The following is a 25,859-nucleotide window of genomic DNA, read 5'->3' as shown; positions in this document are numbered from 1 at the left end:
TTAGAAATTGTTCATAGTCATCTTGTTTGCAGTGAACTGAGGAACCCAAATGCCTGTTTTCAGTGAGAAAGACAGGAGAGAACTCACAGCATTCAGGGCTTATTTTTATTTCTTCATTAGGGTCGGTTTTATACCTGTCTTTGGTTTTCAAATAACATTATAAAATAACTTTAGACAAATTAAACAGAGCTAATTTGAGCAAAAAAAAAACTTGAAAAGGGAAACAGAAGGTTGAGAGCTTCACGAGTAGTATTCATAGTGGAGGTATGGAGAAGAAGGGCATTCATCTGGTTATCTTATCTAGACTCAGGCATTCATCTGCCATATATGGACAAAGCCTAATTCATTAGCCCCCTATGATTGACAGAAATTTGGCTATGGGCTAGAATACATTCCCTGCTGGATTGTTCTTGGTTTATATACTGCTAGCTTGCAGTTCCTTGCATTAATTCAAAGCACTAGTGGCATATGCAGACCAAATTTAGTTTAACACCACATGTATTTATAAAGACTTGTGTAAAAGGACTTATTCTACACTATCAAAAAGGATTACCTTTCAGTATTAGAAACATGCAATGATACAAGGAAGTAGGCTACGACTCTAAATTTTATTTTATACACTTTTGCCTATGACTTCTTATGTAAGCTGTATGAATTGCTCTTGTGGGAGGAAAAAAAAACAGTGAAATTTGAAAAAATGATCAAATATTAGTGCCGCTAGTCTATTCCTGGTCAGTCATAGAATCTAAAATGATGGTTATAGGACAGGAGGTATGTAGAGAGAATTTGTTTTTTCTTATATAAATGCTTATTGTTGAATGAAAATGTGCATATATTTGTGAAATGATTTTTTTAAGTTCATATTTTCATCAATCCAGTCTCCATCTCTGACCAACTGGAACTTCCAATATGGTGAAGGATGCATATAAGTCAATATTGATTTACAATAATATCTTGACAAGGAAGTAAGGAATTCTGGTTCCAGGGGCAACTAACACAGAATTGAGAATCTGAGAAAAAGAAGAGAAGTTGAGTGGTTCAAATACCTCCAGCCAGTATTTGCAAAATCACCTGCCAGAAGAGAAGTTGAAGTATTTCAGGAAATGACAACAGGTAAGGATGGGCACTTGGAAGATCTGAGAGTCTGTCAAGAGTTTGGTTATGCACTATAGACTATCTCTGAAGGGATATCTCTATCTCCATATGCACTAAAGGCTATCTCTAAAGGGAATCTCTGAAGAAAAGTGATGCGGTCTAATTGCACTTCTAACAGCTTTCTGTGGCTAAGGAAGAGATAGGTTGTAGTCAGTTGAGAGAATTAAGACCAAAGGAAAGTCAGGTACCCAAGGCCTAGTAAGTGATGGAAGGAATAAGAATGTGGCCACTGTATCCTTCCAGCAGAAGCGAGACCACAAAATAGTTGTCCGTGAGCTGTTTAGCTCTGAGGGTACCAGAAAGGTATGATTCCCACCTGTCTGATCTGTTTGGGAATCAAGAAGACAGGAAACCTAGGCAGGAAAAATCACTTAGAAGCAGAGAAGTTTAATTTAAACATTGGTCATGTTCAAAACATATCCTTGATGAGACAAAGGATGAGGGGGAACCAAGGCAGCAGCTATATACACAAGACAGTATGTTGGAAATGATCTGTACAATTGGGGGTGGGGGGGGAGGAAAGGAAAGTAGGAGAAAAATGAGGGGAGGAGCAACAAGTTTGAAAGAAATGTACTTATTACCTTACTTATGTAACTGTAACCCCTCTGTATATCACCTTGACAATTAAAAATAAATATCCTTATCACATTGAAGTGATCTGGGTGTAGAGGAAGAAAAAATCAGCACATGGGTCCAAGTTTGAGTTTTCTTTCTGAATCCCATAAACTAAGAACCCCCCCCCCACACACACACACCTGCACTTTTGCGCAGTGGCCAGCCGCAGGGCAACCGAGGTTTATCCCGTAACCAGAAGCAACAGCCTCCCGCTGCCCCATTTAAAAAAGGCGGGAACTAGCCAGAAGACAGGAGAGAGATGGGACGCACGGAGGTGCCCGTCCCACCCTCTTCGGCCTCTGATTGGTTAATATCCTTGGCTCGTGGCAGAGGAAGCGCCCCTCATTGGATATCAGTCTCCGAGGGTCCAGCGTTGGCTCCGCCCCCTCCTCCTCCCTCCCCCGGTTGCCGACGTGGGGCTGACGGCCCGCAGGCGGTTGGGAGCCGGGTGCGGGTGTGAGGCGATGGGGGGACTGCGGCTGCTGGCAGTGGCCCTCACGTGCTGCTGGTGGCCGCAGGGCAGCCATAGTAAAACCCTGCGGGGCAGCTTCAGCAGCGCCGCCGCCCGGGACGCTCAGGGTCAGAGCATCGGCCACTTCGAGTTCCACGGTAGGTCGGGGGGGGGGTGCGGGGAGAGGGATGGAGGCTCGCGGACCCTGCCCGAGTCCCGGCCCCGAGGGCCGCTCCTCCCCACCCCACCCCGGGGAGGCCGGGGCTCGCGCCGCCCGGCCCCTCCCCGCCACGTCGGCCCGGCCCGCCACCCCCACCCCCTGGACTGGCAGTGCCGCCGCCGCCCTCGCCGGCTCCCTGCCCCCCTCCGCCGCTTCCCGGGTGCGTGGGGTGGCCCACCCCGTCGTCGCGGACGGAAGGCGCAAGCCTGGCGGCCACCTCGCTCAAGCGGAGCTCCGGGCCGCCCCCAAGGCCCTGCCCGCGCCAGCCCGGGGTACGGGCTGCCTGGTTCCCGATCCTTCCCTCCCCCCCCCCCCGCACCCTTCCCCCCAGCACCCCTCCCCCAAAGTGACACCTTCTGCCAACTCCAGACACCAGCCGGTTCCCTTACGTTCGGGCACGCAGGTTTCCTGTCCCCTCCATGTGCCATCCATTTGGAGCAGAACCGGTGTACGTTCTTCTACTGGTAATTACTACCCACAGTTGCTAGCAGCTCCCACGGTTCTGGTTCACTGGTCGACTTCCACTGGACCACGAAGACCTAGAATTAAATCGATGGCCATGCGTGTCCTTGGACCTTTTGTCACCGGTATTCTTTAGGGCCTGCCTGAAATCAGACTTGGATTTGATGGTTACCTTCGGTGCCCCCCCCCCCTCAAAAATCAGTTCTGTTTTCAAGGAATGATTTTTTTTTTTTTTTTACAATTCATTCTAAATTTCCGCTTCATTTGCACCCTCAGAAATTTTGGTAATTTTTCATGGCACTCTGGTTGTCATTCCCCTTGATGAAGTTAGGATCTTTGTTTTTTATCGTTCTTAATTGCACTAAAAAGGCACAACTATGGAGATCAGAATATAGACCTGGAAAAGATTCTTAGGGGAAGAAAATAGAAATGAAAAGCTGTTTTGATATGGACAGCGAATTTGAAGTCCCGGAAAATTACAGAGTTGATGGTATAAAGGGAGAAAAACCTGATTTAAAGGAGAAAACAAAATCCGAAACTGAAGTTCTAATGCTGCATAAAAAATGCAACCAGTTTTCAAAATCTAAGGTGCATAAATGAAGAGATGCTTTAAAAAGTTTTGCGATTGGTATTTTTTGTCAGATTTTCAGTATTTCAGTTTTTCAATCAACTGAATTGTAGCAATACTTGGAATTTAGTGACAGTGGTAGTTATGATAATTAAATGGCACAATCCAGAAAGTGTGTGACCTGTATTGTTCTTAGTGACCATCATCAAAGACATTTAGATAACCTGATAGTGGATAAGGTGTTCCAAGTATATTTTTCCCTTTTTATATATGATATATATTATAAAGTATACAACTATATGCTCATATATTTTATTATCAACTTTAATTACCATTATATTTTATACTATTATACTATCATCATTTATACTTAGGCATAATTTATACTGAAACAAGTATAAGTAGTGTGATTTAAGGTATAAGAGGGTTTTAGAACCATTTTTAAGACTTGATAATTAGCTGGGTGCCAATGGCTTGTGTCTGTAAGCCCAGCTACCCAGGAGGCTGAGATCTGAGGATTAACAGTTCCAAGCCAGTCTGGGCAAGAAGTCTGTGAAACTCTTATTTCCAAATAAGCACCAAAAAGCTTGAAGTGGAGCTTTTTTAAGTGGTAGAATGCCATCCTTGAGCGAAAAAGCTAAGGAATAGTGTCCTAGCTCTGAGTACAAGCCCCAGATCTGGTTCGGGTGTGCACACTACACATACACACGAAATAAGACACATTCTCTATGTATATTACACATTTAAATTTATATAAAATATTTAATCAGAACAAAATTGCTAGTAACAGAAAAGTTTTTTAAAGATCTAAGGGAATTAGAATCTTAAAATGAAAAATGAGAAACAGTGTCCTGCTTAACCTCTTCTCATACAGAGTCCTTTCCTTTAGAGACAACTACTTCTTGTGAAGTTCCTCTTGGGGTCCTAACTACAGTTGGTTATGTACAACCAGGCTTATTCTGGATCAGTCATCTAATGTTCTAAAAATTCTTTGGAAGTTCACAGATATAAAATTTTATTTCCAGGTGGAAATTGTGTACCACTTCAGACACATTTACTTAAACTTTCTTATCATTTATGGTTACTTTTACATTAAAATATAATTAAGCATGATTAATCATGGAAGACTTTTTGGTTAGAAAAAGGAGCTTGGACAAAAATCTCTATACACTGTGACCAAATGTAAAGTATATGGCAGTGATTATAAAACAAGTCAAATTCTATTACAGTGAATGTCCAAATATACCAGATGTTGCTTTGTATTCAGTGAAATACAATTAATTACATTATAAAGATTCACCAAGTGTTAATTTTTTTAAGCTTGATGACTTCTTTTTAAAAAAAATTATCCGGGGCTGGGAAGGTGGCTCAGGGGTAGAGCGCTTGCCTTGCATGCATGAGGCCCTGGGTTCGATTACTCAGCACCACATAAGCAAAAAGAAAAAAGCCGGAAGTGGTGCTGTGGCTCAAGTGGTAGAGCGCTAGCCTTCAGCTGTAGAGCTGAGGGACAACGCCCAGGCCCAGAGTTCATGCCCCAGGACCAGAGCCCCCCCCAAAAAAAATTGTCCTAGGTGGGCGCCAGTGACTCATGCCTATACTCCTAGCTATTCAGGAGGCTGAGATCTAGTATCTTGGTTCAAAGCCAGCCCGGGTAAGAAAGTCCGTGAGACTCTTATCTCCAAGGAAACCGGACATGGTGCTGTGGCTCAAGCAGTAGATCGCTCATCTTAAGCTGAAGAGCTGAGGGAAAGTGTCCAGGCCCAGAGTTCAAGCCCCATGACCGACAAAAAATAAGTAAAAAATAAAAAAATTATCCTTTATGTAGTTGTATGACAAGGTTTCAATTCAACAGTTGTGAGTACAATGACTCTTGATCAGTGTCATCCTTTTTATCATTTTCCTCATCTCTCCCAACCCCATCTATCCCCTCCCTCAAGGTGCTTAGCTTCATTTTCATGTATGTACATTGAGTATTATGACTACATGATAATCTCAAAGTGATATTTTTTCAATCGTGATTTACCTTGTTGAGATTTATACTGGATTTTAAATACCCATTTTAATTAGTAGAGTTGTTTAATTGTTTTGTCACCTCAGTTCACTGTTAGACCACACTTGGTAATTTCTGTTTTAATGTCAAGGTGACCATGCTCTTCTGTGTGTCCGAATCAACAACATAGCAGTAGCTGTTGCAAAAGAAGCTAAACTCTACCTGTTCCAAGCACAAGAATGGCTAAAGCTGCAGGAAAGCAGTCCTGGCTATGGTTGTAGTGAAAAGTTAACCAAAGCTCAGTTGACAAGTGAGTATAACCCCTTCTTTGATTGTTGGATATGACTTTTTCCCCTTAATATTGGACAGTATAATATGTACATAGATACTAAACTGTTTCAGTACCCTATACCTCACAGTGTGTTAATACTTTGGCTAATACGTTTTGTTTTTTTTGTTTTAGTCCATCATAAGGCTTGACCTCAGGGCTTGAGTGCTATCCCTGAGCTTTTGTGCTCAAGGTTAGCCCTCTATCACTTTGAGCCATAGCCCCCCCCCTTCCAGTTTTCTGGTGGTTAATTGGAGATAAAGTCTCATGAACTTTCATGCCTAGACTGGCTTTGAATGGTTATCCTCAGGTCTCAGCTTCCTGAATAGCTAGGATTACAGGCATGAGCCACCAGCACTCAGCTGGCTAATGTGTTTGGGGCTGAATTTTAAACAAGCTAATCTTTTCCTTGTTCAAAAGACTGAATCTTTTCCTGCTTTATCATTCAAAAAAATTAAACATCCAGATAATTTATAAAGGAATACTTTCCTTCATTTAGTCTCTATAGTTTACATTGTTCATGCTAATATAACACACATTTTTTTCCTTGGTTTTAGGTCACTGAGTAAATAATAGCATTTGTTGGATGCATATCACTTTAGCACTGGGCTAAATACTAAATAGGTATTTAATTAGTCACATATATGTTGCTCAAGACATACTGTTTTTGCAACATATCATTGGTTTCATATAATACAAGAAGTCTGTTGGGGGACCAAAAAAATGTCACTTTGCAATGTACCAACACCACATCATTTGTAAACCTCAGGGTTTGCTTCCAGAGAGGCTCATCTTTATCCTAAGCTAATGTCTTGAGTCCTCACTTGCATCCATTTTTTTAATCATGTTTCAGGTGTTAGCCACTTTGAGTGATTTCAGAGCTTTCAAAATGTAGAAATGAAGTATGTGTGCCAGTCTGCTCATTTTTTTTGCGGGGGGGGGGGGGGTCCGGTCGTGGGGCCTGAATTCTGGGCCTGGGCGCTGTCCCTCAGCTCTTCAGCTCAAGGCTAGCGCTCTACCACTTGAGCCACAGCGCCACTTCCAGCTTTTTCTTTTTGCTTATGTGGTGTTGAGGAATCAGACCCAGCACCTCAGGCATGCAAGGCAAGCGCTCTACCACTGAGCCACCTTCCCAGCCCTAGTCTGCTCATTTTATTCCTAGAAGCAAATTGATTATGAGACTTGTGTTTGGTGCATCCTTGAGAAAAAAACAACAAAAAAACAAACTACCCCCCTTCTCACCCCTGTTATTCAGACTCAAAAAATAGGAACTACTCCCTTTCTTCTCTCTCCTGTTATTCACACTCATCTGCATGTAAGATTATGATGGGCTCTTCTTTTAGCCTAATAAAGTAAAACACTCCCATTTCCCATTTCCTCTTTTTCTTTTTGAGGTACTGAGGACTGAACCCAAGGCTTCCATCTTTTTTTTATTTTATTTTTTAAATTTTCCTTTCTTCCCTGTTCTTTCAGTGCAGGGGCATTGTTTAAAATTATGAAACGGAAGATAATCAGGAAACAGGAACTTTTGAGGAATAAAGATGGTTTTGTTAAACTTGAAGACCTGAAATAATAAATTAAGTACCTATTATATATATATATATATATATGTGTGTGTGTGTGTGTGTGTGTGTGTATATATATATATATATATATATATATATTCATCAATTCTTTTTCCAGTAACAAATCTATTTCTTAAGAAAACCTACTGTCTTAAACTTGTATATGTTCTAATATTTATAGTATTTTGTTATTTAGAAGCCTAGGTATATTGAAACGAAACAGTATATGCTAGTACCACATACTTACAAATAATTTTTATAGCAAGTATTCTTCCTGGTTACCAATATGACTTTTAAGAACTAACAGCCTTTCCCCTTTGGTAGTGAAATCATTAAGTGTACCCAGCTTCTCTGCACAACAGTACTGCTGCTCTGCACTATGAAAGATGATATTTGAAATATCTTACAGTGTTGATTACCACTGGACTCTTCCAAATTAGTGTTTAAGAGGTTATTTCTTTGTTGTCTAGTGTTATAACATATCCGAATTATTTTCTTTTTCTTTTTTCCTTTTTTTGTGGTGCTGGGTATTGAACTCAGAGCCTTGTTCATGTTAGGCAAAGTGGTCTAATGCTCTACCCACCTGATCTATACTCCCAGTCAAGATTATAGGTGTGTACCACCCTGCTTGGAAAATATTTGTTTTAAGCTGCAAACTATGTTGTCTGTTTTAAAGCAAGCAGACAGACAGTTTAAAAACTCTGCACTGAAAATGATGTTGTACATATTTTGGTCAAAAACTTAATCTAAATGAAGTTGACAGTAATTTATTGTAAGATTATAGGAGCTAAATGTAATCTTACATATAATCTTTTGATGTTATCTTGTGCATATTTTAAAAACCACTAAAATGTATTGTTTTTCTGTATATTTTGATTTTCAGTGCATTCTCTCTTATAATTGGGTAATTATGCATTCAGTGCTACTTCCTGTAATTCATGTTAATATTTGAGGCACTAATTACACCACCATAGAATATTGCATGTTCTCTTGTAGTCTTTTGTCTCTAAAACAATAACATACAGTTTTGTCAAGAGGTTCCTTTCCCAGACTTGCTGAAAAAAACACAGCGAGACAGAAGCTAAAGGCTAGTATCATTTTATGAAGCATGTTTTTGCTTCTTTTTGATGTAAATCCATATAATTTAAAATGAAATGTCAAAAACTATATTGATGAAGATATAATGATGAATTTTTGTATTGTCTTATCTAAGAGAGTAAGTGTGAATGATAAAATAGCAACATAAAAGAGCTTTTTTAATGAGGTCAGGATTATGTAATTGCAAGTCTCACAGTTAAACAGTCTTATTTCTGAGCCCTTTATTAATTGTATATATTAAACTCTTATTAGAAGTCTTCAAATACTTAAAGAAACAAGGTCTTAACTATATTTTTTCAGAGACTGTATAGTTTTAAAAAGTAGCTTAAATGAGCTATTTAATAGCAAAATGAGTTCTGTTACAATAGCCAAAAAATCAGTGCTATGGTATTATTAATAAAATCCTTGCTCAATAAACTAATGATGAATGAAATTCACAATTTATAGTCAAGTCCTCAAAATTAGAACAATAGGGAGTTATATCTCATTCATAATGATTCATAAAGATATGTCATCTTTCCCCAACTTTCTATTAGGAAAAATGTTCCACATACAAAACAGTTGAAAGTATAGTACAATCAGCATCTGTATTTCTTCTGGTAGATTCAGTAATCATTAATACTTTGTTACATTTGTTTTTAATAGAACCATATGAAAATAAGTTATAGATACTATAATTTGCTCCTTTATTCTTAGGATGCATTGTCAAAAAGTAAGGACAAATATATTTATTACCATCATATTATTATTACACCTGCAAAAATTGATAATTTTATAACATCTTCTAAACTCTATTCCATATGAAAATTTTTAATTACCTTAAGAATCCCCCCACACTTATTATTATAGTTATATAACAGCAAAACAGTTCCCACAGATTCTCAAATGCCCTCAATTGGATTTTTTGGATTGAGAATCACTTGGCAATATAGCTACTTTGTTTTAAAAAAGGGAAAGGAGAATTTATTTAGCAGGTCTGTCATTGACAAATACCATGCTAGATGGCTCATATTTGCCATAGGTTTTTTCTTTTATGAGTGAAGAAAATGGGTGTTATTTCTTGTGTAACCTGGGCAAAGTCACATAGGTCAGAACTGAAGTCAGGACAGGAAGAAAGCCAGGATTCAAATACAGACCTATAAGATCATAAGATTTTCCCTTTCTGTGTCCTGCTTTATTTTTTATTCTTTATTCTGTGTTCTGTATATTTTTTAGATTCCTGTTACATTTGTGTTCCTACTCTTAGTACCTTTTTAAAGAATGACCAATCTAAAAAAATGAATATTTTTTGACATAATGTTTTTCTAAATTTAGTTAGCTCATTTAGTTAGCTCAAGTAATGTTGGAAAATATTGTGATTGTTGTACAGCATTGTGAGTCTGTTTCATGCCACAAACTGTTCTTGGAAAATTTTTCTCCTAAAAATTATTAGATGGTGAGTTTTGTATTGTGTATATTTTTTCATGTTATTTTTAATAGTGGATTTATTTGGTCAAAAATGCATTATTTTAATCTGGTTGGCATTTTCCTTGCCTTGTTCCAATACTACACAGGGTTTGAGTTTCTGAGGCAAAAGACGGAGAGGGACTCTAACTCCAATCAATTAAATGACTGAAACAATGAACACATCCAAAGGCTTTGCTTTGAAAGGTGCTGTTTTCTTTCTCTTTAAAGTGACAGTGAACCAGACTGAACATAATCTGACAGTGTCCCAGATTCCATATCCACAAACCTGGCATGTGTTTTATGCAGACAAGTATACCTGCAAAGATGAGGAGGAGAATTCTCAGGAAGATGATATCCCGTTTGAAATGATGTTACTAAATCCAGATGCTGAAGGAAATCCTTTTGATCATTTTAGTGCTAGAGAATCTGGTAAGAATTTGTGTTGAAATATATCCTGGGATTGGGAATGTAGCTCCATGGTAGGGTGCTTGCCTAACATGTAGAAGGCATTGAGTTCTATCCTCAGGTACCACAAATTAAAAAGAAAGAGAGAGAAAGAGAGAAACTTCATGTTGTGTTTTTACAATATTAGAAATTAAAATCAACCTATCTAAGAATGGTAGCTATTAAGTTAAAAAAGCAGAACATTAAATTTTGTATAACTTCAATTGTATTAAAATGCAGAAAATAAAACAAGTTGCAAGTTGTGTATTTGGTAGAGAATTACATTATTTTTAGTTTTTTTCTGTACAATCTAGATTTTTTGTTTTTTGATATTCTAGCCTCAGTTTTATAAACAAAAATGCTAAATGCTAATAAATTGAGCAATCTTAATTATTAATTTAGTGATTAAGTCAGATTAGAAACAACTATTTTAGAGGGTGTCACTAGGTTGTTTGAATAGATTTAGAGATTGCCTTTATTGGTGCTTGCTTAGGCATAACTTGAATGCATATTCCCTCCTATAAGACTTTTAATCAAAATTTTAGGTGACTATATCCAGTCCTAGCAAAGTGAGATTCTTAACTCCAACAGAAATGACTTTTTGCTGTCATGATTTATTTGTTATGAAGTTTAACAGATTTGCCAGTTAATGATTGAGTAAGGATCTTTGTATAGCATCTGCAAAGAAAAGTATTTGGAGTTGACTTCTTTGTGAGTTTATTGCCCATTTAAAAGGTTTACCTACAGGAAGTGCCCTTGGATTTTATTGGCCAAAAAAAGGGAAAGATAGAAGGTAGGACAAGAGTGGGCCACATCAGACTAAACCCGTTCTTTAGGTCAAGTTTGATACAGCTAGAAAAACAAGTCAAAGATCCTATGTAAGAGTCAGTAAGCCACAAATAGCTTAGAGTGACAGAGGTGCTGAATATTTGAAAATAGTTTTGAAGTTCATTCTGTGAAGGAAATGGCATAAGGTAAACCACTTAAAAACTATTTTGAAAGTGGGTAAACTTCAATTTTACATTTCATGAATAATACCTTGGCTCACTGTAGATTATTAGTGGAAGTGAATTTAATCCTGCAGTTTGTTTTTGTCTTTATAAAAGATGTTGATGCCTAGCTCACACTTGTAATTCTAGCTACTCAGGAAGCTGAGATCTGAGGATCCCAGTTCGAAGCCATCCCAGACAAGAAAGTCCATGAGACTAAACACCAGTAAACTACTCAGCAAAGGCAGAAAGTAGTGCTGTGGCTCAAGTGGTAAAAAGCTAGTCTTGAGCACAAAGTGGCTAAGGGATAGCACCTAGACCCTAAGTTCAAGCCCCAGGACCAGCAAATAAAAAGAAAAAAAGATGTTGACATTTATTCATGTTCCCTATTTTGGAGTGACATTAGGGAAACTCAGGTCTACTGGTAGCACTGGATGCCTGGTTGAACTAATTATTCATAAGGTATCTTTTAACTATAAGACTTCATTTTTTCACGACCCACTTTTACGACTGGTAAGGACTTAGCAGGCAGTGTCTGCTTCCATCATTGGCTATGCAAACTCCACATCTACTAGCCCCTTCCCCTTCAGCCTTCCAGGGCACGGACCTTCCCTCAAGTGATTGTTTTATTTATTGTGTGGATTCACAAGGCTCTTATGGATCATCCAGTAGTCTTTGTCTTTTTTCTTAATCCAGGCTCTCACTTCTGGGCTCTTCCTCACTCCTAATTTTATCAACTTTAACCCCACACCATAAAGTGATGGCATTTCTGATGGCTTGGGCTACTCAATGCCAGTCATACTCATCCTACCTGTCCTGAATCTCACCCGTATCCTCTATCCTCTATTCTTTTCCTTAACATCCTGAGTTATGACTGGCTTTCTGTAGGATTCTCACTAACCATTCTGATTCGATTCTTGCCTGACTTTGTCACTGATTTTGACTTGATGCTTACTCTGATAATCTAAAAGCTGTCTTTCTTATTTAAAAAATGGGAAGAGTTACATTAGTCCCATCACTGACAATGTTTAAATAAATTGCAAAAACCTCACTATAATAGGTTGATTAAGCACAAGGTTCTGTGCAGAACTTATTTACAAAGTATTATTTTAAAATGCCAGAAGCTCTGTATATCACCTTTACAGTAACAATTTAAAATTTAAAAAAAGAATAAACACAATAAAAAATGCTAGAACTCCCCCCAAAGGATCCAACCTTGTTTCTTGACTGACATAATTCTTCACATCATGACATTTTATTGATTAAAATGCTTATGAGCTATGGAAGCCTAAATTGGTAGTTCTCAGCCCATCACTGCATATATTTCTAGAATTTTCTTTTTTTGAAACAACACGGATGTTTACCACCAGAGACCCAGATATGTTTTGGAGTAGAAGCCAGACATTGAGAGCTCTGAAGTAGTTTCTAATATGCAGAACCACTGATCTAACAATCTATTTTTCACATTGTTTTGGTGATATATTGGTTTTAAAGTACACAGGGAATCTTCCTAGTGGATAACTTCAGGTATGGGATTTGTTTCCAGGGAATAATCTCCAATTCATTTTAGAAAGATGCTGATTATCTGCTCTGAATAAGGAAAATTGATTTACTATGCTTTTTACCAAGAATTGACTATTATCATGTATCTGTTGAAATTACAGTAGCCTGCTGTAAATATCTGCTATTAATGTTCTACATTTAGGCAAATGTTAGAATTTTATATTTTTTAATTAATTATTTTATATCGACTAGACTAGCAAACTAAGGCAAGTTTGATGCCACTTGATAAAGTTCTAAATAGGAACACAATGCTTTAAAGTAAAACAAAATGAGATTGCTTTTTAAAAATATTCAAATCCGCTGCCATATCTGCATTACATTGTTTTTAAGATTCCAGCAAATATGTTTATGCTTTTCTGTTTTCTCTGTTTTTGTTCCTTTTCTAAACAAAAGCAGGTTGTGCCTTCCATTTAGCACTGGTAACATGTTGGAATGTTTTGGATTTCTAGTAAAGGAAAACTCTAGTGCAAAGTATCTTAATTCAGCACTTCTCCGGAGAGAATTAGTCAGCATCTCTCTGCTTTACTGTCCTCTAACTGACTTTGTCTTTGGGCTAGCTCCCTTAAATTCCAAGGTAGCAATCTGGACATTCCATCTAGGTAATGGCAAAATTCAATATCTCTTTTTAAGAGGAAGGAAATCTTTCTTGGAAATCCCCCATAATGTTTCATTGGCCACAATGGGATTGTGTGCCTTGCTATGCAGCATCATCAGAGAAATATGTTTCGATATCAGAAAGAAGAAAACTGTCAAAAAGGTTAAATCTGCCTCTTGCCAGCAAGGATATTGCAATTTTTGGTTTGGAGATACTTGAGGGCAGTTTGGAACTGAGACAGCAAGGATGAATGATGTGCAGGAATGTCTGCTCTATGACCATGGACTCCTCCCCATTTTTCTTGCCCTCTTCTGCTCTACCATCATTAGCTGGGGGTGAAGTTATATAGAGAAGCAGTCTTACATAATTTTCTTCCAACTTAAAAACTTGTGAGTTCTTTTTTTCTGTAACCTGGACTTAAGTTTACACATTTTCTTTATAAGTGTTCACTGCCCACTGCAGATTTATTTAAAACTCTTTTTCTTCTTGAGGGTATATTAACTTGAGTGAGACTTATTACACATTAGATTTTAATTTCAGTTCAGAAGTACTTGCTTATAAAAGCCAGTAGCAGAATGAGAGTAAAACTTGTGATTGAAGAAGATAAAACAGGGAGACTTTTTTTTAAAGACAGGATTTATTTTTCACAAAGCCCTGAACCCCAGCATTTTATCTTTTAACGTCTTATGGACAGGTCCATAAGAATCCTTTATCTGAAACTTAGTGAACAAAGTGTAGGACAGATGTCTTAAGTTAGTTCATTTAATACATTATTTCAGCAAAATAATTTTCTTAGTTAAATGTTAGTACATTCTTGGAAATTCATTTTTGCTGGTGGTGTGTGTTTATTTTCAATTATTTTTTTGTCAGTTGTGGGGCTTGAACTCAGAGCTTGGGCACTGTCCCTGAGCTGCTTTGTGCTCAAGGCTAGTGCTCTACCCCTTGAGCCAAAGTACCACTTCCAAGTGTTATTTTCAAAGTTCCTTCCTTTACATTATTTTGATTTCTCAGCAAATGGTCTGAGGATTTTCGTGATGGATTTTTTTGTTTTTTGTTTTTTGTTTTTCTGTCAGTCATAGGGCCTGAACTCTGGGCCTGGGCATTGTCCCAGATCAAGGCTGGTCCTCTACCACTTGAGCCACAGCGCCACTTCTGGCTTTTTCTGATTATATGGTGCTGAGGAATCGAACCCAGAGCCTCATGCATGCAAGGCAAGCACTCTACTACTGAGCCACCTTCTCAGCCCCTTATGATGGATTTGTAACTCGATGAAATTTAAAACTATCCTATAATGAATATTCTATAAGGTATTATAAATAAATAAAACTTGTGTTTTGTTTAATCGATTACTTCAATACAAAGAAGGAAAGATAAAAATTAAGTCCCAAACAGAATAACATAAGCTGTTTTATTCATCAATTACTTTTTTAAAAAGTAATCTTTTAAAAAATTTAAAGAAAGGAGTTTTAAAAGTAAAGATTACTTTTAAAAAAGTAATCTTTTAAAAAATTTAAAGATTACTTCTTAAAAGTAATCTTTACTTTTAAAACTCCTTCTTTTTTCCTGCTATTTGGTCTTCCAAAAGTCTAACCATACCTTTTACTTATTGACATTTATATAGATAGAGCAGGAGAGACACCCAGTGGCTACAAAACTTCTTGCTGCTCTCTTTTCCCCTCTCATGCGAGCGCACACGCGCATGTACACACACACACACACACACACACACACACACACACAAAGTTGAAATAAACATTTCTTAACAATTTTTCCTCTGACATATTTTCTAAAGTTATTTTCCAGATAATGGAAGATTCCCATTTCTGCCCATTAATTGAAGTTCATCCCACATGGGAAATTGGAATTGGAATGGGCTCAGTATTCACAACTGGAATGGGATGATTGCACATTAGACTGTTTATCTTCATACGAATACAGATGGCTATATCTACTGCAATATCACTTTACTTTAGTGTTTGGATGTAAAAGCCCTAGAATTAGAAACCATCTTGAATGTAACCTTTACAATTGGCCCTCTCCATCAATGGATTTCCCAGCTGCAGATCAAAAACATTTGTAAAAAAGTTTTGTCTGAACTAAAAACATACAGGCTGTTTTTTATCAGCATTCATTAGACAGTGCAGTGCAACACCTGTGCACATTGCATTGACATTGTTGTAAGCACTGTAAATAATGAAGAGATGATTGGATTTTGCAGGAGGATATGTGTTAGTTATATACAATACTATGTTCTTTTTTTTTTTAAGAGACTTGAACACCCATGGATGTTGGTAGCTGAGGAAGGTCCTGAAACCCACACCTTTTAGATACTAAGAGATAAATGATAACCATAAAATTCAAAGGCTTGTAAGAAATTTCAGAAATTTCTCAAAAATAAAAACCTCAGTCAAAAGATTCATGTAACATGAACGTTGCATAAAGAATATTAGAGAAGGTGCTGGCAGGAAGCAAAAGTTGCTATGGCTAGTACCATTCTTAACAATAACTTTTAAAAATCTGTACTTTTTTATTTTGCTATTATCTTCACCCAACCCCCTTTGCTCATAATTTCTGCTCACTCAGAACTATTATTTCATTACAACCTAGTTTGATTTTTCTACCATGTCTTCTACCCAAAGTCAGCTTCTATGGCTGACTTTGTATATTTTACAATTCTAACTACCAAGAGAGAAATGATTTACCTAACTTATCTTTAACTCATGTTTGCTACTTGTGTTGGGGGCCATTTATTTTGTGTTATAGTCAGCTATGGAGTGGAGTCATTTGTTCTTCATAGGATTTCCTTTTCAGCCAGAGCTATAAAAGTCTACCTCAGAAAGGAGTCTGGGGCATGCCAGGTGTTTTACAACATTCTCCATAGAAATGCAAGGCACTAGAACATTTCAGAGCTGTGGTTCTCACATGTAAGTTCTATTGGAATCACACTAAGACTTACTAGAACAGATCTCTGGGCTCCACTGTGTTTCTGAGTGTTTCTGTGTTTCTGCTGTGGAGCACTTATCATCAGCTCTCTGGTGCTGCTGCTAGCTCAGGCACCATGCTTTGAGAAACATTGTCAAAGTTAACTTTTTGTCAGAATAAATCCATTTCTAAACTTCTTATAAAAGAAGTCTTCTTTGATTGAGGGTAAGCAATCTAAATGAATGCTGAAGTCATTGTTTTCATTTGCTGCTTTCAAACAAAATTCATTTTATGGTGAGTCTGGGCTTTGGTGTTGGGATATATGTGTGTGTGTGTGTGTGTGTGTGTGTGTGTGTGTGTGTGTGTGTGTGTGTGTATACACACACACATATATGTATACATATATGTATGTGTACATATGTAGCTACTTATAGTAATTTGACTTTATCTAGGTTAGTTTAATCTACCTCCACAGTTAAGATATTGTCCCCAATAATATCTTAATGATTTCCATTTGTTTCCCTCCAATTTTCAAATATGTTCTAGCTGGGTATCACAGCATTCAGAATCAGGCCAGCCTGGGCTAAAGAAAGAGTTCCATGGGAAGATCCTTTCTCAAAAAGTGAATTTAAAAAGTAATCAATGAATTTAAAAGGTCTAGAAATATACTAACAAGATTTAAAAGCATCCAACACTATACTGGTTTTGTTTAACTGAAGCCGACTCCCTTTCTTCTCTTCACAGGGTTACATGAGTTCTTTTTCCTCCTAGTCCTAGTGTACTTTGTGGTTGCTTGCATTTATGCTCAGTCATTGTGGCAGGCTATTAAGAAAGGAGGACCCATGCACATGATTTTAAAGGTTCTGACAACTGCATTGCTGTTACAAGCTGGTTCAGCTTTAGCTAATTACATTCATTTCTCCAGGTAACTCAAAACCACTAAAACTGTGTTCATCATTACATCTAATTAATCCTAATTAGTCCACCAAAATTATGCTTGCTTTGATTATAGCAGTTGTTTTTTTCACACGTGAAATTTACACTTAATACTCTCCTTTTCAATTTTTTCAGGTACTCCAAAGATGGGGTAGGGGTGCCATTTATGGGAAGTTTGGCAGAATGTGAGTATGTTCCTGAGCATTATTGAAGCAGATGATTTTTAAAGCTACACTTGCCATTTACTTACTTGTTTTTCTTTTTTAAACTTAATTCTTATCTGAGGTTGTAGCTCAGTGGCAGAGTGCTTGCTCAGCATGCATGTGGCCTTGAGTTTGATCTTCAGCAATATAAAAATAAAGTAAGTTATTTTTTACCATGGAACAATTCTTCTGTTAAGGGTGGTTAGAATTCAATTTGACTGTCCTATTTAGTATCTTCTTGATAGTGAATAGTAGGCATAACCCTTCATTGTTATTAGAACGTATTTATACATACCCTCAATATATATAATATATATCCTCAATATATAATATATCCTTAATATATGTATATATTTGTATTGATCCTCAATAAAAAAAAGAATGCTTATTCCTACTTTACAGATACAGTACATTTCTAAATATCAGTCAACTATTGAGTTACAGTGCGGGACCCAGAACCAAGTTTTCCAATCCAAAATTGAAAGTTTTCTCACTAGGATAGCTCCATTTTCTGTTATAATGTCTCTGTTTCTGGACCAAGGCCTTATGTACAATTATAATTGAGCTGAACTTGTAGCTTCATTATTTGATGTCTTACAAACATATTTAAAAGGTCCTGTAATCATGACATTTTTAAAGAGAGCTAAAGAGGAACAACAAGTCATGAGCTGTCTGTAATCTCTTAAGATTTGCTTTTTTTTTAATAAAAAAAGCACATTTTGAATATGAAACAACTGTAGAATTGACTTTTCCTTCCATTTCCATAGTTCTCTTCTAGTTAATTCTTTAATGGGCTAACTTGTGATAATTGCCATTTGTCATGTTAAGACTCACTCAACCAGAACTTGCTACCTATTCTAAAAGTCTAAAACCTCAGGAAAGTCTCATTTTCCTTATGAAGAGAATATATGTGAGTAGTTCATCTCTTGTACATAAGCAATAAGAACTTAATCCTTTGTGAACATTGTCTACAGCCCTGACCTCTCCTCTCTTCTCCTCTCCTCTCCTCTCCTCTCTTCTCTCTCTTCCTTTTCCTCTCCTCTTCTCCTTTCCTTTCCCCTTCCCCCTTTTCTCTTCCCTTTTCTCTTCTCCTTTCTTCTTTTTCCCTTTCCTTTTTGCTTATCCTTTCCTTTTCTTTCTCTTTTCCTTTGAGTATCTCTTCGACATTCAGTAGAATTATATCACATTAAGGCTAGCTAGATCCTTAGAAATAATTTTGCTTAATGCATTTAGATGAAAAAATTGACATCTAAAGAGTCAAAGCCCTCAGAGCCAGTTAGTGGCAAAGCTATTACTAAAGTCAAGGACCATTGAATATTTATGAGTGTCTGCTATAGATTAAAACTATGGTTTTAGCTGTCTAGAAGTTTCACTAAAAGTTTGAAAAAAATTCACCCTTTGTTTTTTGTTTGTTCTTTGGTGATTTGTTTTGTGAGGCTAGGAGATCAAACCCAGAGCTTTGTACAAGCTAAGCTAATGCTTTATCACTAAGCTTATCTCCAGCTTGGGGTTTTGGGGGGGCCTTGGAGGGAGAGGTTGTTTTGTTGGTTGTGGGGCCTGAACTCTGGACCTGGGTGCTGTCCCTCAGCTCTTCAGCTCAAGGTGAGCACTCTACCACTTTAGCCACAATGCCACTTCTGGCTTTTTTTGCTTATATGGTGCTGAGAAATCAAACCCAGGGCCTCATGCAAGGCAAGCACTCTACCACGGAGCCACCTTCCCAGCCCCTCCACCTTGGGTTTTTGAGATAGGGTCTCACTGTGTAGTTTAGTTTTACCTGATCTGGAACTTGCTAATCTTCTGCCACAGTCCCTCCCTCTTCCCCCTGAATGCTGAGATTTGCAGCATGCACCATAGGTGCCTAGTGCAAACGTTTTCTGGGTTTTTTTTACTGCAATAAATTAATACTGTTAATTTTTACTAGTTTCCATAAGATTCAGTTGAGAGATTAAAATTCAAGACAATTTTGCATGATCTGTGTATTTGATCTGCAGTTATTTTTCAACAACAAATGAGCAGTGTTCTACCTATCCACTATGTAGATCTCTGCATTACTTTCTATAGAGAATGAGCTATCAAAGTAGAGGAGTTTTCCCAGGGGATTTTTACTTCTTAGCAGATTATGCAGAAACATCCATTCAACCAACTTTTAAAAAAAAATCTTGTTAGCTAAACATGTATTTGGAACATATTAATAAAATTAATTGTCATTTGAAAATCTGATGACATAAAAATATGCTTGATCTGACAAGTCATAACATTTTTTATCATTCAGATGTAGTGACCATTCCTTATTGGAATTTACTTCCACAGGTAAATAAACATAAATGTAGAGTAGCCAGTTTTAATTTGGATGACAGATGTCAGTATTCCTTAAAAAGTGCATCATTAATAGAGTTTTGGCTTGCAGCGTTAAAATACCACCATTATATGCTTGGCTAGTTTTCTCTGTATTGGTAAAGAAAATACTCATATAAAAACATCTAAGTTACAGGTGACAGTTTATTAAATTTCAGTCACCAGGTTTATTTCAAATATACCATGATAAAAAAAAGCGTTGGTATTTTTTACATCAATAACTCTTAGTTTATAAGATAAATGTGCTTGGAACTTGAAATATTTAAAGGTTTTTATTTCTTTTGTAGTGCTGATGGACGTTTTTTGTTGCATTCTTTTCAAAGCAGCAGACTTCCCCTGCAGTACAGGTGATGGCCACGTGGTGGCACATCACGCTAATTCATGGAGCCGTTCAGTTGTCTCAGGTTTTCCATACTAAGAACAACATAGTGGATGATGCAGGGACCATGTACTTCACTCATACTGTCTCTCATTCATAGTTTTACTATGTACCCTTCATATTGTAATTCACCCAGAAAACATACTGTTTTCCTTATCACAGAATATATATTTAAAATTTGTTTCTTTTTTTTCGGTCGGTCGTGGGGCCTGAACTCTGGGCCTGGGTGCTGTCCCTCAACTCTTCAGCTCAAGGCTAGTGCTCTACCACTTGAGCCATAGAGCCACTTCCGTTTTTTTCTGCTTATGTGGTGCTGAGGAATCGAACCCAGGGCCTCATGCATGCGAGGCAAGCACTCTACCACTGAGCCACTTTCCCAGCCCTAAAATTTGTTTCTTTTAATAAGAAAAATGAGAACCATGAATAGTTTTATAATCCAGCTAGTAGATACAATATATATTTGATGTATATATAAAACAGTGTTTTCCCACTCTTCTAGCTTTGTATAAACAGTTACAACTTTTATAGACAATTTTAAATTGTTTTAGAATTATTGCATGTGACTGTCTTTTCTTTGAAAATGCCCTTTTATGGCAAAAAAAATATGGTATTGTATCAATACAGAAAGTACAAATTCCAGGTGTTGCAAAAATGTGGTTGATTTTGCTTTTGCTTTTCCTCTAGTTTTTGACATTGCTTCCCAAATCCAGATGTTATACCTACTTCTGAGTCTATGCATGGGCTGGACAATAGTCAGAATGAAGAAATCTCAAAGCAGGCCTCTGCAATGGGATTCTACCCCCGCATCGACTGGCATTGCAGTGTTCATTGTGGTCACACAGGTGAGTATTGGCACTCAGTCTTTCTGCATAATAATGCTGAGAAATGTCAATGTAAACATTGCTCACTTCAGAACCATGAAGAATTTGTGTTGTTTTAAAATGTAAGTTAAGGGCTGGGAAGGTGGCTCAGGGGTTGAGCGCTTGCCTTGCATGCCTAAGACCCTGGATTCAATTCCTCAGCACCTCATAAGCAAAAAGAAAAAAGTCGGAAGTAGCGCTGTCGCTCAAGTGGTAGAGCGCTAGCCTTGAGCTGAAGAGCTGAGGGGCAGCGCCCAGGCCCAGAGTTCAGGCCCCACAACTGGACCCCCCTCCAAAAAAAAATGTAAGTTAAAAAAAAATGATTGTTCAGATAAACTACTAATCTTCTGGGTGCTAACATAGATTGCAACTTATTTGAATTAAAACCTCTACCTGCTCTTCTAAGCATAGTATGTCCTATGTCATAAAATAGTTTTCTTCCATATTTTCCATCACATGGCAAGTCTCAGCATTGAATAAATGAATCAATAAACTTGCCAGTGAGTTTTAGAACTGGCTACTTCTTGCCTAAGTATTTAAGTGATCTCTGAAGTTAATTAAAAAGCAAACTGTGCAATGAAGAAAAGCGGGATTTTGTTTCTGGAAACAAATACAAAAAGCAGATCTGGTCTTTTAGGAACATCTCTATACTTTTATTTTTCTTTTCCTCTATAGCGGCAGCATTGATATTCTAAGATAGCCATATGCATATGTGCAATGAGTTTGTAAAATTTAGGAAAAAAAAAGGTATAACCAGATATTTATACTGTTTATTAACTATAAATAATAATGAAATATGCACTCATCTCTGAACAGGACATTATAAGTTTTGATGCATTAAATGAATTGAAGAGTTTATTAATGAAAGGTGGAACTTGTGCTTCATTCATCCCTTTCCCTAGCATTTCTTAAGTGCGGTAGGTGCAGAGTGCAGTAGGAATATTGAATTTACATGGTTGGTTTGAGAAACAGACTGTAACCTGGTGGTAATGTTTAAAGTAGATAGTGCCAGAAATTGGATTAGAAATGATTTAAATAAAGGCAAAGTTCTAACCAACTTACAGTTTTGATATAGCACTTAACAAGACTAGTGTTAACATCAGACTAAAATTTCAATTTCCAGCTCTTTTAAAAATTCAATTTTCTTTGCCATTTAGTTGTAATTTTAATTCATTATCATAGACGAATACAAACTGAGAATTAAAATTGACACTAGAGCTTAAGCAAGCATTTATGGTAAGTATATTAGACAAGCCCTGATTTTCAGTAACAGCCAGACAACATTGAGACAGGCAGTCAATGACTACATAAAGGCATATATGTATTACACAAGATGCCATCTTTGAATCTTGATAATAGTAGTAGTTTTGTTTATGGTGTCTCATCTGACTTTACCAAAAAATCCCTCTTCTCTAACCCAGGGCTACTAAGACTAATTAATGCCCTTTTTAGTCTGAACAGTCTCTGTACCTCCTTAGGAATGTTTACAGAAAGTTTAAAGGGTTGTTTATGAATGAGTTGAGCAAAGTACTTTAGTGGAAATAAGTGTCATGTTTTATATATACATAATATTTATACACACAAACACATACATATATGTACCCATACATATACACACATATATATAATTTGTTTCTCTTTTTCTGCAGAGCATTTTGCTCCTTTGGGAACAGTTTGAAGATACCAGTCATCATAGCTCCCATTCACATCACAATATAGCAGGGATCCTGCTAATCATTTTAAGAATTTGCCTTGCATTCTCACTGGGCTGTGGACTCTATCAGATCATCACCGTGGAGAGAAGCACACTCAAAAGAGAGTTCTACATCACATTTGCCAAAGTATGAGCTGGGATAGAACAGAGCTTCTTCTAATGCTCAGCTTTGTGCTGGTGTCTATGGGAGGTTTATAAATGACCACCTGCCAACTTGTATTGCCTTTCACTATGTGCCAGGCACTGCACTGGGCCTGTCATGTGCTTTACCAGTCTTCACTGCATCTACATGATATGGGTGTTACTAGCCCCATCACAGAATCCATGCAGCAGTATATCCCTGAAGTCTGCAGTAGTCAATTTTGCCTCCTCCACAGTTTCTGTATAAATGATTTTTTTGTGGCAACAGAATATGTTTTAATGAATTAGAATAGAACTCACAGTTTCTTCAGTCGTTAATTGAGTGAGAACTGTGACTGTCAGAGTTACAAGGTGTTTTATCGCAATCTGAAGAGCTGTCCTTCCATGTGAGTACATGAGTCCAGGAGGCCAAGTAGCTTTTTTATTTGTCACTCACTTCATCCACATGAGATCATATCTACTTCGTACCTCCTCTTTGTATCCTTGTGTCCAAGAAGTCCAAACACAAATATGATTCTCTACATACTTTTTTAGTCAAAGAAAAGACTTCATCCTAGCAACCCACCCCAGAATTCTGATCCACTCTCCTGTTAGCTCAGCCTGCTCCACAAAGTCTCTAAGCCTCCAAGGGAGGTGGGCAGAAGGGTCAGAGTTCCCCTTTATTCCTGGTGTTAGGCTTTTCAAGGCTAACAGCCCCGGCATACACCTCCAGCTCTGAGCACCAAATGACCATTTACTTCGGAATTTTACACAAAGACAGTAGTGCTTACTGAGCTTAAAAAAAATTCTTAATGCATTTTAATTTTGAATAAAGGCAAACATCCAAAAGCATTTACAGAGTAGCAAAAAGTGCTGCTTGATTCTCTCCCATCTACTCAGCAATGATCACTTCCTTATGTAATCACTGCTCTCAGTCTCTATTAGCTATTAGTTATCCCTGCTGAGAGCACATATTCCTATATTCATTTTTCTCCATTTCTTTTGTTCCTTTGTTTTTGTGTCTGTCCTGGGGCTTGAACTCAGGGCCTGGCACTCTCCTTAAGCTTTTGAGCTCAAGGATGGCATTCTACCACCAAGGCACAATTCCACTTCAGGCTTTTGGGTAGTTAATTGAAGATAAGGGTCTCATGAACTTTCTGCCTTGGCAAGCTTCAAACTGCGATCCCCAGATCTCAGCCTCTTGAGTAGCTAAGATTACAGGTGTGAGCCACCAGTATCCAGCTTTCATTTTATGCAAGTAGTAACATGCTATAAACACTTTCTTGTATACCTTTTTTACCTCCAAATCTTCAGTGTACCTCACATACCATAGTAGCTACTATTAAATAACTTATTTGCTTCAAATTTAATTTTGGAAAAGAGAATATGTTTCCACAACTCAAGAAAAAATTTGAAAAGCCCCCTCTTCACTACTGCTCACACACCTATCTGTTGTTGGTTGGATTATGTGTTTGCATACTTTTATAGCACTTATGAATTGCATTTTATTTCTTTACAGAAATAGTATACATTTGTACCATGCTTTTCTCAATCATTAACTTGTCACTTATATTAATGCATTTGTGGTATATTAAAACATATCTGTAACAGATTTACAAATATAAATATTACAAGAAACAATTATTTAATTAGAAACAAAATATTAATGTCACAGCAACAAACTTTATATCTACACTTAATATTTTAAGGTCTACTTTGAAATCCATTTGAGGCCATGCAAAACCTAAATAGGCTATGTAATTCTTTTTAATCTTGTATATTCTGAAGATAAAAACATAGCTGAACTTTCTTGATGTACTTATTTCTTTCAGGGCTGCACCTTGTGGTTTTTGTGCCATCCAGCTCTTGCGTTCATTTCTGTCATGTTTAATGACTACCAAAGAGATAAGGTGAGTAATATGCATCATCTAAACAGATGGGTTTTTAAAAATGGAAATGGCCTTTATGTTTAAAATACTAAAGTAGGAGGGGTATATTTATCTATGTTTCATGAATTCTCTAAAACTCTGAAAATATTAAATTAGTGAAGTATAAAATTTGTGAAATTATAAAAATAGAAAAGAATTTCTAAGCAATAGAAATAGCTTTCCTTATTTCAGCTTATTTCAGGTATAATGTTTTACAAATTACAGAGTCGATAACATCTTTGTTAAGAAAAAAATGATGAAGATTGTTTGCTACAAAATGGTAAAACCAAGATGGATTTATAAGAATCGGTAGTTGCTTTACTGATAGGAGTTTGCTAAATTTTGATTATCAACCTGCCTTCTTAGGTGAATAACTCCAGCGTTTCAAAGTGGAGTTCTGCCAAGAGACCTTTACAAGCAATGCAGTATGTGCTTGAAAGCACAAATGTTGGTTGAGCCTGAAATGTTTTCAAAGGGCAAGTAAATAGGAAGCTAATCTATAGAAATAGAAAAGTGACCTGAGGATTTTTGAAAGGACTTTTAGAGTACTCTTTAACATTTGGCTAGGAACATACTTTATTTGTGTTGTTAAAATAGCATGAAACGTTACTTTTCTTAATATTTACGGAAACTCGGGTCTGTGGTATGCACATCCTAAAGCAAGAATCTTTTAGCAAATCATGTTTTATGTAACTTGAGTCTATAAACTGGGGCATCTATAAACTTAGAGACAATTTAGTTTTGGACAATCATAGTTCTGAATGTAAGTGGTATTTTCACATTGAAATTTTTGATAAAATGAGAGCTGGGAATATGGGATGTGGCTTGGTGGTAGAGTGCTTGCCTAGCATGCGTGAAGTCCCCAGTTCAATTTCTCAGTACCACATCAACAAAAAAAGCCACAAGTGGCCCTGTGGCTCAAGTGGTAGAGTGCTAGCCTTGAGCAAAAA

The 25,859-nt window shown here is 37.1% G+C and overlaps 1 protein-coding gene across 5 annotated transcripts in view; it reads left to right on the top strand.

The window, feature by feature from the left end:
- The first annotated feature begins 2,192 nt into the window (after positions 1-2,192).
- The window catches only part of Gpr180 (G protein-coupled receptor 180), a 30,651-nt gene continuing 6,984 nt past the window's right edge, over positions 2,193-25,859 (top strand). For 3 of the 5 annotated variants that reach the window (XM_070002737.1, XM_070002736.1, XM_070002735.1), the window contains exons 1-8: positions 2,193-2,379; positions 5,613-5,771; positions 10,127-10,327; positions 17,156-17,336; positions 17,483-17,532; positions 20,972-21,129; positions 22,797-22,988; positions 24,814-24,891. In XM_070002737.1, coding sequence (XP_069858838.1) covers positions 2,235-2,379; positions 5,613-5,771; positions 10,127-10,327; positions 17,156-17,336; positions 17,483-17,532; positions 20,972-21,129; positions 22,797-22,988; positions 24,814-24,891 — 1,164 coding nt within the window. In that variant the 5' untranslated portion in view covers positions 2,193-2,234. Of the gene's footprint in view, positions 2,380-2,839; positions 2,906-5,612; positions 5,772-10,126; positions 10,328-17,155; positions 17,337-17,482; positions 17,533-20,971; positions 21,130-22,796; positions 22,989-24,813; positions 24,892-25,859 lie in introns of those variants that run through there. The other 2 variants (XM_070002738.1, XM_070002739.1) reach the window with 2 other exon arrangements.

This window comes from Dipodomys merriami, unplaced genomic scaffold, assembly GCF_024711535.1.
Source record: "Dipodomys merriami isolate MVZ:Mamm:240054 unplaced genomic scaffold, mDipMer1.0.p SCAF_6, whole genome shotgun sequence".
NCBI classification, from domain to species: Eukaryota; Metazoa; Chordata; class Mammalia; order Rodentia; family Heteromyidae; genus Dipodomys; species Dipodomys merriami.
The sequence above is the reverse complement of the archived record's forward strand: the minus strand, read 5'-3'. Positions and strand labels throughout refer to the sequence as shown.